The sequence below is a fragment of the Microtus pennsylvanicus genome, chromosome 13 (genome assembly GCF_037038515.1).
Source record: "Microtus pennsylvanicus isolate mMicPen1 chromosome 13, mMicPen1.hap1, whole genome shotgun sequence".
NCBI classification, from domain to species: Eukaryota; Metazoa; Chordata; class Mammalia; order Rodentia; family Cricetidae; genus Microtus; species Microtus pennsylvanicus.
The window spans coordinates 1,777,975-1,794,359 of NC_134591.1; the positions used below are offsets into that span (position 1 = coordinate 1,777,975).

Consider the following 16,385-nt stretch of genomic DNA (forward strand, 5'->3'; position numbering starts at 1 on the left):
ACAGCCCAAACTCCTGAATTCTTCTTGGTAACATAAATTCCATTAGCTACTATGCCCACTTTTGTTTTGTTTTTGTTTTTTGAGACAGGATTTATTCCTCAGTAGCTATGGAGCCAGTCTTGGAACTTGTTCTACAGACCAGGCTGGCTGCAAACTCACAGAGATCTGCCTGCCTCTGCCTCCCACGGGCTGGGATTAAAGGTGCAGCCTTGAGAATGAAGAGTGTTTGTTCTGATGTAACCCACTTTTCACCACAGAGTGACGCTCATGGTGGTACCCACTCGGTCCACCCATTTTGTCATCCGTCCATCCCTCTGCCATGTTCCAGGTGCTGAGCCCTCCTACTGCTCTCTGGAGGTGCAGTGACAGGAGTGAGGAGGTGGCTGGGGAAGGGGGGTCACACTGTTAACAGGCACCCAGGCACCTCACTTGTGGGGTGCTGAGCTGAGTCTGGCTAAGAATGCATTATCTCATTTGTGTAGTTTGTGCTAAGCTTCCAGAAGAGGTGACCAAGGCTCAGGAGGATCAGCCCTTGCCCAGGGTCACCCAAACAGTGGACAGTAGAGCTGGCAAGAGAAGACAGACAGTTGGATCTAATTCCGTCCTGTTAGCATGTTGCCTCCTAGCCCAAAAGGACAGAGTGGAAAGGGTGGGTTTGTGGAGCAAGGCCATGTGTAAGGACTCCCCGGTGTTTGGGGGAGGGTCAGGGTAAAGCAGTCCTTCAGCAGAGCTGAGATGGAGGTGGTGTAGATCCAGCCAGCTGGATCCATAGGTCCTCTAGAGAAGGGTGTTCCTCTTTAGTGCCGGTGGTCTCTGGTCCTGGCTGGACATCAGAGTCTCCCAGGGTACCTGCATAGAATACAGGGTCCCAGGCACTACACCAGATGGCTGACCCACATTTCCACGAACAGAACCTGGAGTTCTACTCTTAGACAGGCCCTGTGGTAAGCTGATGAAGCCAGCGAGGTGTTTGGGACACTGATGAGAGAGTGACAGGTATATATGCTGTAGATTTAAGGTTTGGGAAGGTCTTGGGTAGGACTAGGTGAAAGAGAATTGATGGGAACAGTATTTGATCATAGTAGTCAGCCGTGAAGGCAGGAGGAAGGGGTGTCACCAACAGTGTGTGAAGGGCAAGGGGAGATGCTGATGTCTGCTGGTGGTGCATGTACGGAATGGCTGAGATGCACCACCCAGGACACACTGAGTGTCAGAGAAGCAGAGGGACATTGTCAGCAAGCTCCTGGTGGAGGTGAGGGCTGGAGCCAAGCCTTCCTGGGAAGCAGGCAGGCAGAGCTGCAAGAGGAGCCAGCAGTGCGGGTCACATTTTGGAAGAGAAAGTGAGGCTGGGGAACGTGAGTCAGCCCTAGCGAGGCCGCCTGATCAGGGCACTGTCTCTACTAGTTGCCTATTTTGGGAAAGTGAGATTCTTTATTAAATAAAACACAGCCAGCCTCGTGATCAGAATTGCAGTCCTAAGCTCAAGAGGGCGGGGCAGGCCCAGGCAGGCCTGCCTGCGGAGCAGATGGCTCCACGGAGGTTGTCAGCACCATGTTGCTGTTTTTCTCAGCCGGCTCTTCTTTACTGACCAGAAGAGGTCTCTGAGCTGAGCAGACAGACAGCAAATACAGGAAACACAGGCACTGTCAAACGCTCCCAAATTAAATTGTGTTTCTCTGAAGGACAGACTTACAGTTTATCAATGTGAAAGACAACCATGGAAGGTGGGAGGCGAGCTTGCTGGACTGTTCTCTGTTACAAAGCATTTTCCACACTGTATCTCATTTAACACGGGTTTGGACGGGTGAGAATTATGGCTCTTTCTCTTGAGGTTATATAATGCCTGGTTCTTAACAAGCATTTTTCTATGTGAACATTAAGCCCATGGCATGCCTTATCTAATTTAATCCCCACTCTCTTCTTTTACGGGAGAGGAAACAGGCACAGAAAGGTTATGTAACTTGTCCAAAGTAACACACCTGGAATGCAGAAAAAAATCAGCTGCAGATCCAGGCAGTCAGAAAGCAAGTCTGTGCTTATCGTCACATCCCAGTGCGCTGGCCTGCCTTCCTCAGGTGACAAATGACTCCAAAGCCACTCTCCTTCTGTCAGTGTCTTGTTCCTCCAACCTTGAGATGTTGCAGCACAGGTAGTGTAGCTTTGTATGAACCACCCAATCCAACGTGTAGTAGGCACCAAGAAGGCAAGATCCTCCCAGTGCTGGCTATAGAAGCCTACTAGGGACAGGCTGTACAGAGGCGTCCTGGTGGGGCTGGGGAGATGGCTCAGCGGTGAGAACACTTGCTGTGCAGTCAGGAGAACCTGAGTTTGAATCCCCAGCACTGAGGCCAAGCATGGCAGCACGCAAGCCCCCGCACAGTGGCCGTCAAAGACTCACAGGGAGTTGGGATTTCCTAGTTGCCTGCCTAGCTCTAACTTCAGTGAGAGACCTTGTCCTGAGGGAATAAGGTGGAGCTGGTAGAGCAGGACACTTGACATGGTGGCCTATGCACATATGTGCGCCCGTGCACATATACCACCGATCACAGGAGCTGCTGATTCCAGCGCATGTCAGCATTTCGACAGGAGTTGAGGAGAAGCAGTGGACCTGTGAAGGAGAACCACTCTCACAGGCTGGGACGCTGTGGGCCAGCCCCCCAAGATGCAGAACCCCAATTCTTCTGTTATCAACGTATCAACGTGTGGCTGATTACCTTTCTCTCTGCCCCACCCACTCGCCCCTCCTCCAATGGATGGTTTTCAAGCAAATTCCACACAATTTCATGTCTTATCAGTAATATATATATATAACATATATATGTATTTATATAACAATTTATAAAGCCATGAAGACATAATCACGCTCAGGTAATAGTAATTCCCCCAATTCTTCAGGCGCTTTGCGCACAGAGCTAAACCGGAAGTCCTGGTGGCTAACAAGCAGAAAGGCAAACCAAAGCTTCTAATATCGCTTAAAGCACTTTTTGAACTTGTAGCCAGAGACCAATCTTGGAGAAAAATGTAATTGTTCCTCCGAAAGACAGACATTTGACTCATCAATGTGAAAGACTGTTGTAGAAGGATATTAATAAATTCTTAAAAGATATATATATATAAAATTAAAGAATGCAATTTTCTATGATAACAGTAGCTGCATATATGGAAGGTCTGTTTTGCTGTGTAGCAGGCACCACCCTGGAGTAGCCCTTTTGCAAACAGGATCTCTTTGCCAAGTATAGTGGCCTGACATTAGGAAGCTTCTGACTAGTGATGGCTACATAACCCAAAGGAAAAAGTGAATAGAAAAACATGTATTTGATTTAAGGCATCAAACTAGAAATAAAGATTAAATTATGTAACCCTGTGATACAAAATTGTTCAAGGTTCATAAGTGAGCAGATTAATGTGCCTTCCCAACAACCATAATGTGTCTGGTTGTGCAGGAAGCCGGGCACTGCCTGCCATGTGCTCCGTCCCCTCTCTGAAAAGCCCTTCCTCTCGTTCTCTCTAGCTCTGCTCATTAGGGCTCCCACAAGCCTTCCAGCCCCACTGCCTCTTGCGCCTTTGCACTGTTCATCTGTCAATCTCACTCCGCCTGTGCCAGGCCCTGTATGGCTGTCTTGAACTGCGATTTAAATTCCTGCCTGTTTGTCTTGTTTCCTTAATAACGAGGCTCCTCGCACAGTGCCTGTCAACCGTGGGCATGATGGATTCCCCCATTTGTCAAGCCTTTGCTGGGTGCAGAAGCCGGGAGCTGAAGCCTTCCTTGGCAGTCAGCAGTGACCGAGGCGTGGTTCCAGAGCCTCTTCACAGAGGGAATTTGCTGGCTTCTCCAGCATGGGCTCAAGTTGGTAAACTGACTGGTACCCTGCCGAATACCCAGGCTGCTTATGTAAGCAGTTCTTTCAAAAGCAGCCTTTCAGAAGGAGCTAATTGAAGAACACTCAGAGAGAGGTTCCTGCTTGTGGACATTAATTGTGACAATTTACTCTGCCTGAATGATCATGAAATCACTGGAGGCCCCTTAGCAGGAAGCAAAGCTCAAGGGAGGCTATTAACCATTTAGCATTCTCTAAGCACCAGGGAATAAAAATTCCACTTACAGCAGAGAAGGGAGAGGCAGTGTTTATTGCAGCTAAGCCCCATCCAGGAGATGGGGAAATCGGCAGCGTAGCCAACATGAGTGCAGAGTGTGCTCACCTCACTACCAGCCAAGGAAGGCTCTCTCAAACGTGCTGATGAGGAAAACAAACTTGCTAGGATCACGTGGGTAGAGCCTGCAAAGGCTGTCCTCCAGTGACAGCCTTCTGGGTGACTGCTGCTTGTGGCAGGCTAGCCTGCTAGTGTGACTCTAGCTCCTTTCCAGAACACTGGGGTAGGAGTGTGAAGGGATTTTTTATTAGGGTGGCTGCATGACTCTCCTTGAGCAGATTATTCATGCTAGGAGGGCTCACGGAGGAGGAGGAGCCCATGAGCCTCAGCTGGAGGAGGAGAGATGGCTAGATGAACTCCAAGGCCCCAGCCTTGAGGCTGTGGATAGGCAGGCGGGCGGCAGTGCCCAGGACCAGTCCTGAGTACTGCGTCATGCCCCTCCCTTGACATGGCCGCCTGGGAGAAGCTAGTTTTGTTATGCTTACAACTATCAGGTGGCAAGCTGCCACCCTTTCTGGAGAATCCAAACAATATGTATTTATTCTTGACCTCTGCTTGGCCACGGGTGAGTGCTTGGCAGAATCCCTGTAGAGCTTTCTCCAGGCTCCATGCCCAGATTCTGCCTTGAACTAAAGGGGTTTGGATCTAGGCATGAACTCTGTAGCTCGAGTCTCAGGCATGTTTTGGGGCAGCTCTTTGATGCAGTGCTATTCAGGGTCACCTCCTGGCCGGGCCCCTGTAGACCAGCATCAGCAGGGAGTTTTTCCTACTTCCATCTTTGCCTTCCATCTATGTGGGCCCTACAGATAGTGAAAAGGGCAGCCAGTGTGTTATGCTCCAGTCTAAATATGTGTGGTGTTCCTAGGTAGTAAATAAACCAATCCACAAAGGAATCTGAATTGGGAGCTGTAGGAAGAGAAGAGGGTAAGAAAAACAAAACAAAACCAAAACTCACAAAAGGCTCAAGTATCAATGTGAAATGGAATCGCTGTACAATAGAGGTACTTAAAATGCATTTATATCCCATCACAAAAGCAGCAACTATTCCTGTGAAGATCTGAAAAAAAAATTGCTAACAATCCCACCTACCAGACATAGTTGTTTGTCTTTTGTGGTTCTGTTTCCCATGAAACTGCAGCTTTGTATGGGTCTTTTTCTCAGACAATAGCAAGCTTTGGCATTTCATTAGCATTGAATAATGCCATCATTATTAAAAGCTGTTAATAAGTTCCTAATAGTTGGACATTCTCTAGGCACCTTTAATTCCTGTTGCCCAAGAAGCCCAGCTTAAACTTTACCCCGAACCCTAGTCTGGCAATGTGTGAAGCCTGACCTTGGTTCATGCCTTTCTTTCCCATTGACAGCAGGGTCATTGTGAGTCACTGGAACTTTTGTGTTTTGGGTATGTGTGGAACTTGGTCTCCAGCCACCTGAGAACTGCTTAGGTCCTTTTTGGATGTGAAACAAGGCTATGTGAACCGAGGGACCATAACTTTCCTCTTACTGCATGTCCCCAGCTGAGGTGGTGGCTTAGAGTCTCTGATGGGAAACCCCCTCTGCACTACCCAGCACGAGAACAGCTAAAACACTCCAGGTAGTCCTGAGCTTCTGTGGTGTTGGAGAGTGCACCATCCGCCCAGGCCTAGAATGCTCAGGTGCTCTCAGAAGCCGCATGCACACTGTGGACGTCTTTACAAAGACGTCCTTGAACAGACAGCAGGAGACTCACTCTCTGCTCTTCTTCTAGGCAGCGCGCTCTCCTCGGCTGCATGAGCTTTGGGGTGAGGTCCCTTTTGACTCCAGACAAGGTGAGTTTACAGGAAACTTCTGGAGCCGTAGTCCACTTAGGCCCTGACTGCTACAGTCATGCTGGCCCTGGAAATGCTTGGGTTGAGCTGCTTTCTGTGACATGGTGTCCCACTGAGGCAGGCATTGATAACTTAAATTACAGGCTGCTGTTGTCACTTGGCTGGCTAGGGGTCTAAGTCCCAAATTGGGATGTAGTACTCCTAACCTGCTCTGGGTGAGGGGAACGGGCACCTCTGGTACCCCTCTACAAAAGTTCTCTTGATGTGTCTTCTGGGTGTAGGAAGGGGCAGCACGGGCACTGATAGCATCCCTCTTAAGGTGGGCTCATAGGAACCTTCCTTTGGGTCACTGTCCCTCGCCTGTCCTTACTAGGCACTGCAGTGAGCCCCAGTCTGGAAGCTCTGAGTAGGCGAGGGTGCATTTCTTCTCCATGCCTTGAAAATGTCCCTGCCGCCTAGCTTTATGTCCTGGAAAGAAGTCACGAGATGGCTGTGTGGAGGTCCTTTGGACCACCTGGCTGCAGCCTTGACTTCCGTCTCCTGTGTGAATGGAGAGAAGGTGCTTCTCATGGAGACTGCACAGAGGTCTCGAGTGTCTGCTTTGGTGACCTCTGCGCTGCTCTTCACTCCTTTCTTTTTGCTTTGTAAACAAACATTTCATGAGCACATACTGTTTACCAGGGTCAATATTAGGTATGTCCGAGAGCCTGGCTGGAGGCAGGAGGCAGGCAAGTCTCTAGCTGTTCTCTAGGGTTAAGAGACTAAGGGAGGACCACTTCTGTCCAGAGCCTCAGAAAGGCTTCTTGGTGTGGGTGGTTGAGGGATGATGTCCAGCTGCAGGTATTTTTGTTTGTTTTGTTTGTTTTGCTGCTTTTGAGGGGTTAGTGGTACTTTGGCCTGTTTCCTCTGCCTCTTTGGTCTTACCATTCCTTCTCTTCATGACAGGAGATCAGTGGCTGGTATTACCTGCTAGGGGAGGATCTGGGCCGGACCAAGCACCTCAAGGTGGCTAGGCGGCGGCTCCGGCCCTTGAGAGGTGTGTGTACAAGCCCCTTGATGCTCTCTGACCCTTAATAAATAAAGCATGAGTCTGGGACTTTTTGCCGGTGCCTATAGGACCCCAGACTACCCCTGCCTAAGACATCATTATTGTATGATAGGCTTTTCTCAGAGTTGTGCCGCCTGCCTTCATACAGATCAGTCCCCTGCCTCACCCACAGGAACTTCATTACTCCCCAAGTGTCTCTGTCCCAGGCTCTATCTCATCTGTGACACCTTGTTGACTTTGGGGATTCCACCTCTACAGGCAGGGCTTTTTTCCTTCCCATCCTTGGCTCCTGAGCCTCTGCTTGCTCTGAGCCTTGGCATCCTTCTGTCCTGGAGTCCAGGAGTGTCCCTGACACTCTCATCCCTGACTGGCTTGTGCATGGGCCCTCGTGCCAGCGGCAACTTTCTGACTCTGCTTTTATCACCTTTCAGATGTGCTGTTGAGAATGCCAGGAAATGGGGACCCTGAGAGTGGGGAGAAACTCCAGGTAGGTGGGGGACACTCCTGGCTGGGGCTGGTGGAACCTGAGCATGGTTCTCTGGTCCCCTTTTTGTCAGCCTCTTGACTCAGGAAGTGGCTGTAGAATAAGGCAACATTTGGTGTTTGGAACTCAGCAAGTCATGCATTGTAAAGGAGAATTCTTGACTTCGCTAAGGTGTGCCGTTGGGAAGGTGTGCCGTTGCCCTGTATGTAGTTATCCATGGCCTTTGCAAGGGTGGGAGAGAGCCAGGAAACACAGGTGACTGGATCTTTTGGAGTTTTTGACCTCTGGTAGCAGAATTCTCCCTTCCCCCAGGCCCCCAGAACCTGTGTTTCTCCTAGAATCATGGCTGTGTCGTCTTCATAGGGTACTCCTGCTGGGGCTGGGGAGTAGCCATGACTCTGAACCTGAAAGTTACGGGTTTCTGGCTTCCTGTCAGCTTTGAATCTAGAGAGGAACATTATATAGGGATTTGGAAGAAGCTGTTAGGTGACACGGCGAGAAGGTAAATCCAACTCCCAGGGACAGTTCTCTCCTTGGGCACTGTTGTGTTCCAATTCTCACCATCTCCTGTGAGGTGGTAGTCACTACCCCACCTTACAGATAAGGGGAAATATAGATCCGCAGGTGTTATGTCACTATGGCCACGCAGCCAGCAAGAGGTAAACAGTGCCTCTGGAAAGGGTGTGCACTGCCATGCACACATGCTCTAGCGTGTGGAGAAGATGTGATGTTGGCACGCTGCTGGCGCTCTTACAGTCTAGGAAACCTCTTTATTGGCTGAGCTCATCCCTTCTCTCGTACACTCTGGGGTGGTTAGACCTGCATGGGTTAGACCTGAAAATGGGTTCAGCCCTTGTGGGACATCCTGTAGAGATGGTAGCAGCATGCTACCCATGGCTTCTAGCACTTGGCTGGAGCCCTCAGTCTCTCTACGGAACACCCTACACATCTGTGTGACCTCAGTCTCTCTACGGAACACCCTGCACATCTGTATGCCGTCAGTCTCTCTACGGAACACCCTGCACATCTGTGTGCCCTCAGTCTCTCTACATAGCACACTGCACATCTGTGTGCCGTCAGTCTCTCTACGGAACACCCTGCACATCTGTGTGCCCTCAGTCTCTCTACATAGCACACTGCACATCTGTGTGCCGTCAGTCTCTCTACGGAACACCCTGCACATCTGTGTGCCCTCAGTCTCTCTACATAGCACCCTGCACATCTGTGTGCTCTCAGTCTCTCTACATAGCACACTGCACATCTGTGTGCCCTCAGTCTCTCTACGGAACACACGGCACATCTGTGTGCCCTCAGTCTCTCTACATAGCACACTGCACATCTGTGTGCCGTCAGTCTCTCTACGGAACACACGGCACATCTGTGTGCCCTCAGTCTCTCTACATAGCACCCTGCACATCTGTGTGCCCTCAGTCTCTCTACATAGCACCCTGCACATCTGTGTGCCCTCAGTCTCTCTACATAGCACCCTGCACATCTGTGTGCCCTCAGTCTCTCTACATAGCACCCTGCACATCTGTGTGCCCTCAGTCTCTCTACATAGCACCCTGCACATCTGTGTGCCCTCAGTCTCTCTACATAGCACACTGCACATCTGTGTGCCCTCAGTCTCTCTACATAGCACCCTGCACATCTGTGTGCCCTCAGTCTCTCTACATAGCACCCTGCACATCTGTGTGCCCTCAGTCTCTCTACATAGCACCCTGCACATCTGTGTGCCCTCAACTCTCCACATAGCACACTGCACATCTGTGTGCCCTCAGTCTCTCTACATAGCACCCTGCACATCTGTGTGCCCTCAGTCTCTCTACATAGCACACTGCACATCTGTGTACCCTCAGTCTCTCTACATAGCACCCTGCACATCTGTGTGCCCTCAGTCTCTCCACATAGCACACTGCACATCTGTGTGCCCTCAGTCTCTCTACATAGCACACTGCACATCTGTGTGCCCTCAGTCTCTCTACATAGCACACTGCACATCTGTGTGCCCTCAGTCTCTCTACATAGCACCCTGCACATCTGTGTGCCCTCAGTCTCTCTACATAGCACACTGCACATCTGTGTGCCCTCAGTCTCTCTACATAGCACACTGCACATCTGTGTGCCCTCAGTCTCTCTACATAGCACCCTGCACATCTGTGTGCCCTCAGTCTCTCTACATAGCACACTGCACATCTGTGTGCCCTCAGTCTCTCTACATAGCACACTGCACGTCTGTGTGCCCTCAGTCTCTCTACATAGCACCCTGCACATCTGTGAGCCCTCAGTCTCTCTACATAGCACACTGCACATCTGTGTGCCGTCAGTCTCTCTACATAGCACCCTGCACATCTGTGTGCCCTCAGTCTCTACATAGCACTCTGCACATCTGTGAGCCGTCAGTCTCTACATAGCACACTGCACGTCTGTGTGCCCTCATTCTCTCTACATAGCACACTGCACATCTGTGTGCCCTCAGTCTCTCTACATAGCACCCTGCACATCTGTGTGCCCTCAGTCTCTCTACATAGCACCCTGCACATCTGTGTGCCCTCAGTCTCTCTACATAGCACCCTGCACATCTGTGTGCCCTCAGTCTCTCTACGGAACACCCTGCACATCTGTGTGCCCTCAGTCTCTCTACGGAACACCCTGCACATCTGTGTGCCCTCAGTCTCTCTACATAGCACACTGCACATCTGTGTGCCCTCAGTCTCTCTACATAGCACCCTGCACATCTGTGCGCCCTCAGTCTCTCTACATAGCACACTGCACATCTGTGTGCCCTCAGTCTCTCTACATAGCACCCTGCACATCTGTGTTCCCTCAGTCTCTCTACGGAACACCCTGCACATCTGTGTGCCCTCAGTCTCTCTACGGAACACCCTGCACATCTGTGTGCCCTCAGTCTCTCTACATAGCACCCTGCACATCTGTGTGCCCTCAGTCTCTCTACATAGCACACTGCACATCTGTGTGCCCTCAGTCTCTCTACATAGCACCCTGCACATCTGTGTGCCCTCAGTCTCTCTACATAGCACCCTGCACATCTGTGTGCCCTCAGTCTCTCTACATAGCACACTGCACATCTGTGTGCCCTCAGTCTCTACATAGCACACTGCACATCTGTGTACCCTCAGTCTCTCTACGGAACACCCTGCACATCTGTGTGCCCTCAGTCTCTCTACATAGCACCCGGCACATCTGTGTGCCCTCATTCTCTCTACATAGCACACTGCACATCTGTGTGCCGTCAGTCTCTCTACGGAACACCCTGCACATCTGTGTGTCCTCAGTCTCTCTACGGAACACCCTGCACATCTGTGTGCCGTCAGTCTCTCTACATAGCACCCTGCACATCTGTGTGCCCTCAGTCTCTCTACATAGCACCCTGCACGTCTGTGTGCCCTCAGTCTCCCTACATAGCACCCTGCACATCTGTGTGCCCTCAGTCTCTCTACATAGCACACTGCACATCTGTGTGCCATTAGTCTCTCTACATAGCACACTGCACATCTGTGTGCCCTCAGTCTCTCTACATAGCACCCTGCACGTCTGTGTGCCCTCAGTCTCTCTACATAGCACACTGCACATCTGTGTGCCCTCAGTCTCTCTACATAGCACACTGCACATCTGTGTGCCATTAGTCTCTCTACATAGCACACTGCACATCTGTGTGCCCTCAGTCTCTCTACATAGCACCCTGCACGTCTGTGTGCCCTCAGTCTCTCTACATAGCACCCTGCACATCTGTGTGCCCTCAGTCTCTCTACATAGCACCCTGCACATCTGTGTGCCATCAGTCTCTCTACATAGCACCCTGCACATCTGTGTGCCCTCAGTCTCTCTACATAGCACACTGCACATCTGTGTGCCGTCAGTCTCTCTACATAGCACACTGCACATCTGTGTGCCCTCAGTCTCTCTACATAGCACACTGCACGTCTGTGTGCCCTCAGTCTCTCTACATAGCACCCTGCACGTCTGTGAGCCCTCAGTCTCTCTACATAGCACACTGCACATCTGTGTGCCGTCAGTCTCTCTACATAGCACCCTGCACATCTGTGTGCCCTCAGTCTCTACATAGCACCCTGCACATCTGTGAGCCGTCAGTCTCTACATAGCACACTGCACGTCTGTGTGCCCTCAGTCTCTCTACATAGCACACTGCACATCTGTGTGCCCTCAGTCTCTCTACATAGCACCCTGCACATCTGTGTGCCCTCAGTCTCTCTACATAGCACCCTGCACATCTGTGTGCCCTCAGTCTCTCTACATAGCACCCTGCACATCTGTGTGCCCTCAGTCTCTCTACATAGCACCCTGCACATCTGTGTGCCCTCAGTCTCTCTACGGAACACCCTGCACATCTGTGTGCCCTCAGTCTCTCTACGGAACACCCTGCACATCTGTGTGCCCTCAGTCTCTCTACATAGCACACTGCACATCTGTGTGCCCTCAGTCTCTCTACATAGCACACTGCACATCTGTATGCCCTCAGTCTCTCTACATAGCACCCTGCACGTCTGTGTGCCCTCAGTCTCTCTACATAGCACCCTGCACATCTGTGTGCCCTCAGTCTCTCTACATAGCACACTGCACATCTGTGTGCCCTCAGTCTCTCTACATAGCACCCTGCACATCTGTGCGCCCTCAGTCTCTCTACATAGCACACTGCACATCTGTGTGCCCTCAGTCTCTCTACATAGCACCCTGCACATCTGTGTTCCCTCAGTCTCTCTACGGAACACCCTGCACATCTGTGTGCCCTCAGTCTCTCTACGGAACACCCTGCACATCTGTGTGCCCTCAGTCTCTCTACATAGCACACTGCACATCTGTGTGCCCTCAGTCTCTCTACATAGCACACTGCACATCTGTGTGCCCTCAGTCTCTCTACATAGCACACTGCACATCTGTGTGCCCTCAGTCTCTCTACATAGCACCCTGCACATCTGTGTGCCCTCAGTCTCTCTACATAGCACCCTGCACATCTGTGTGCCCTCAGTCTCTCTACATAGCACACTGCACATCTGTGTGCCCTCAGTCTCTACATAGCACACTGCACATCTGTGTACCCTCAGTCTCTCTACGGAACACCCTGCACATCTGTGTGCCCTCAGTCTCTCTACATAGCACCCTGCACATCTGTGTGCCCTCATTTCTCTACATAGCACACTGCACATCTGTGTGCCGTCAGTCTCTCTACGGAATACCCTGCACATCTGTGTGTCCTCAGTCTCTCTACGGAACACCCTGCACATCTGTGTGCCGTCAGTCTCTCTACATAGCACCCTGCACATCTGTGTGCCCTCAGTCTCTCTACATAGCACCCTGCACGTCTGTGTGCCCTCAGTCTCTCTACATAGCACCCTGCACATCTGTGTGCCCTCAGTCTCTCTACATAGCACACTGCACATCTGTGTGCCATTAGTCTCTCTACATAGCACACTGCACATCTTTGTGCCCTCAGTCTCTCTACATAGCACACTGCACATCTGTTGCCGTCAGTCTCTCTACGGAACACCCTGCACATCTGTGTGCCCTCAGTCTCTCTACGGAACACCCTGCACATCTGTGTGCCCTCAGTCTCTCTACATAGCACACTGCACATCTGTGTGCCCTCAGTCTCTCTACATAGCACACTGCACATCTGTGTGCCCTCAGTCTCTCTACATAGCACCCTGCACATCTGTGTGCCCTCAGTCTCTCTAAATAGCACACTGCACATCTGTGTGCCATAGTCTGTCTACATAGCACCCTGCACATCTGTGTGCCCTCAGTCTCTCTACGGAACACCCTGCACATCTGTGTGCCATTTGTCTCTTTACATAGCATACTTTATGAATGAAAAGTAGCTCCCGAGTGCCCATCAGTCTCCAGATGTTTTGTGTTTCCTGACTTGGGTACGGTGCTTAGGGCATCCCAGATTGCCCCTAACCCCCAGGGTTAGTCCACTGGATTTGTTCCTGGGGACCCTGGGATTTGCAGGGAGGTGTGCTGTTACAGAACAGCGTGTATTTTTTTTCTGCTTGAGTTTCCCTCCAGCAGGCAGTGAGGGGTGTTTGTGAGAACACTGGACTCACAGAGTGGCCCAGGGCAGAGAATGCAGCCAGAACAAAGGCGCCCTCTCCCCGCCAGGCTTGAGGAATACTAACTAGTTGACAGGAATTTTAATATAAAACTCTCCCTCTTCCTTGTCATTCTGAGGTTTCAGGAAGCCTTCGGGCTTATCTGCAGAGGCACACAGCGCAGACAGGGTTCGGGGAGGTGAGAGGTGATTTCCTGCCATTCTTCTGTGGGGCGGGCTTCCCAGGGCGGTCATGCCAGGCTGACGGGGCGCAGTGCAGGCTCCCGCTGCTGGGGGGAGAGCTGGGTTTTCATGGGGAGGCAGCTGAGGCAGGACCGGCAGCCATGAACCGCTTCCATGGGCTCTGCAAGGTGTGCTCAGAACGCCGCTACCGGCAGGTGGGTGCTTGGTTCCACGGGGAGTCAGGGATATGAAGATCATCCATATAGGATCTCTCTCCCCACAAGGTCTTCATTGCCCCCTCCTGTCTCCTGCAAGCTCATTTTGATGTGGGGAGAAGTTAGGGGCAGCGACTGGACCGGTGGCCCTGCCTGCTACCTAAAGCCTCATGTCATGGGCAGCTGAGGCCAGTTCTGTGTGTCCTTACCACTTGCTGCTGTCCCTGATGAGGTGATTTAGCTGATTTTTTTTGCTTTTATCATCTGGGGAAGTGGTGATTTTTTTTTTAAGCATCTCAGGTCTGAGATTGCCGATGGTTTGGGACTGGGGAGTTGAGTGACTCCAGAGAGCTGCAGTATTGCTGACCTTCCTGTTTCTGGTGGCCAGTCGCACCCATTTGTTCCATGTTGTGGGTGCTTCTGTGTGAGGTAGGATATTGTGTGTGTGCATAAGTTTTCCTCTCCGCTGTCTTGAGAGTCCACTTCACTAAGTCTGCCTCTTGGTTCCTGGGCTGGGCAGCTGGGCAGAGTCAGACTGATAGTAACAATCACCCTAAGACTCTTTTAAAACTAGGCTTTTCTCTTTCTTTCTTCCTTGATAGGGCTTCTCTGTGTAGCCCTGGTTGTCCTGGAACTCAGAGATTTGCTTGCCTCTGCCTCCTGAGTGCTGGGATTAAAGGCATGGGCCACCACCACCCAGCTAGGATTTTCTTTCTTATAAAATAAAAATGGGTTGGGTATAAAGGTAAAAGACACCCAGACTTGGGTGATGTCCAAGATGGAGGGAACACACAAATTTTTTCACTTTTCAAACACAGAGAAGGCCCTCATTTTAGACTCTAGGTCCTATTGGTCATGGGGTCCCCTGTACCTCTGCCTCTGTCACTCGGGTATCCAGATGTCTCTCCCAACCTTCCCCTGCTCCCAGGCCCTGCCCTGCTCTTCCCAATCTATGCTCCCTACTTTCCTGCAGTTGGACGGAGCATTTAGGTGGTGGTGGGGGGCAGGGTGGACCCAGGTGGAAGATAATGAAATCCTAGGTGTCTTTGGGTTAGGGGGCCAGAAGACTGGGCTGTGCCAGTGGTCAGAGTAGGACCTGGTGCACACATGGGCTGGACCCACAGCTCTGGGCTCAGAGTAAAGACGGCCTCTGCATTAGAAGCCGGGGCAGAGCTGACTGCACTAAATTTTCTATGGGACCAGAGTTCTAGTCTAGCTTGGTCCCCTTTAGCTTCCTCTCTTGAGCAATTCATAGTCCCTTGTCCCTAAAATAGGAGTAGTGAAATAGAGACAAGCCTGTGTGAGCAAGAGGATGGCTCCTATGGAGCTGCCCATCTCTAGGGACAGGAGTCTCGGTGTGGCAGAACTTCAGAGACTGGGCAGGTGCTGGCATGGCTGAGACAGGACCAATGGCACTTCTTGCCCTTGGCAGGCAAGAGGAAGAACCACCCTGGGAAGGACACCTGTCAGGAGCTGCTGAGGTCCCAGAGTCAGAAGAGGTCAGAGGAGGGGTAGGGGAGCATTCCCTCACTTTGGGCCTTGATTACCTTCTCTGTAAAATGGGCTTGCTGAAGTTTCTCCCTTGGGGTGTAGTGATGGACAGACTCTTGGAATATTAGATACCACCCTCTGCATGCTCAGAGGTCATGGTGGCCAGAACATCGTGTTGCCTCCATTGCAGTCCGCTCCTCTCCTTCCAGGCCTTTGCTTTTCCACGGGGTGGGATGGTTCTCGAGGAGGTAAAGAGGCTCCCGTATCTGTCTGGACACACGTTCATCTTGAGACCAGAGAGCTGGGGCTCACCCCCCAGTCATCCTTGGCACCCTGTGCTGTAGGCTTCGGGAAGGGCTGGAAGGGGGTCTGTGTGGCATGGAGGGTGGGTGGCAAGTCCCGTTAGTCCCACATAATGGCTCCTGCTGTCTTCTCCGGGCCTCTGCTGGCCTGGCAGTGAGGGCTCTCGTTCTTCCATCATTCCATTCACGCCTAGCTTTGTTTAGCTTTTTACCCACTTTTTCCTTCTCTTCCTGTCTTAGCTGTGTGTTTTCCCAGAATTCTTATGGGAACAGGGTATTTTCCTGCTTCCTCTCCCTCCCCCTTGTCTGTCAGATTTCCTGTTTTACAAACTTGCTTTGAATCCAGGCCCAGGACTGGTGGGAAGCAGAACCTTGGGGACCTTTGGTCACTCTGGGCTCCTGCCTGCTCCCCTTTTGGTAACCCTGGCCTTGGGGTGCCATCAGGTGGACACAGGCACCCAGCCCTAAGAGACAGCAGGCAGTGCCCGAGGCTGCTGCCCTGTTTTCTTTCTCTTCTTGGCCAGGACACCTTTTTTGGTGCTTGTTGGGAGCCACCCTGCCCTCCCCCTCTGAGGGGGATCTCGGGACTCCCTCGGAAGCCATTTTCTGATTTAATCATCTCAGTGAGCTGG

The 16,385-nt window shown here is 51.4% G+C and overlaps 1 protein-coding gene across 6 annotated transcripts in view; it reads left to right on the forward strand.

The window, feature by feature from the left end:
- Rgs3 (regulator of G protein signaling 3) overlaps positions 1–16,385 on the forward strand; it is a 127,288-nt gene that overhangs the window by 28,874 nt on the left and 82,029 nt on the right. For 2 of the 6 annotated variants that reach the window (XM_075946892.1, XM_075946883.1), the window contains exons 6-8: positions 5,900–5,960; positions 6,906–6,996; positions 7,440–7,495. In XM_075946892.1, the coding sequence (XP_075803007.1) occupies positions 5,900–5,960; positions 6,906–6,996; positions 7,440–7,495 (208 nt within the window). Of the gene's footprint in view, positions 1–5,899; positions 5,961–6,905; positions 6,997–7,439; positions 7,496–13,705; positions 13,961–15,392; positions 15,460–16,385 lie in introns of those variants that run through there. The other 4 variants (XM_075946886.1, XM_075946894.1, XM_075946885.1 and 1 more) reach the window with 3 other exon arrangements.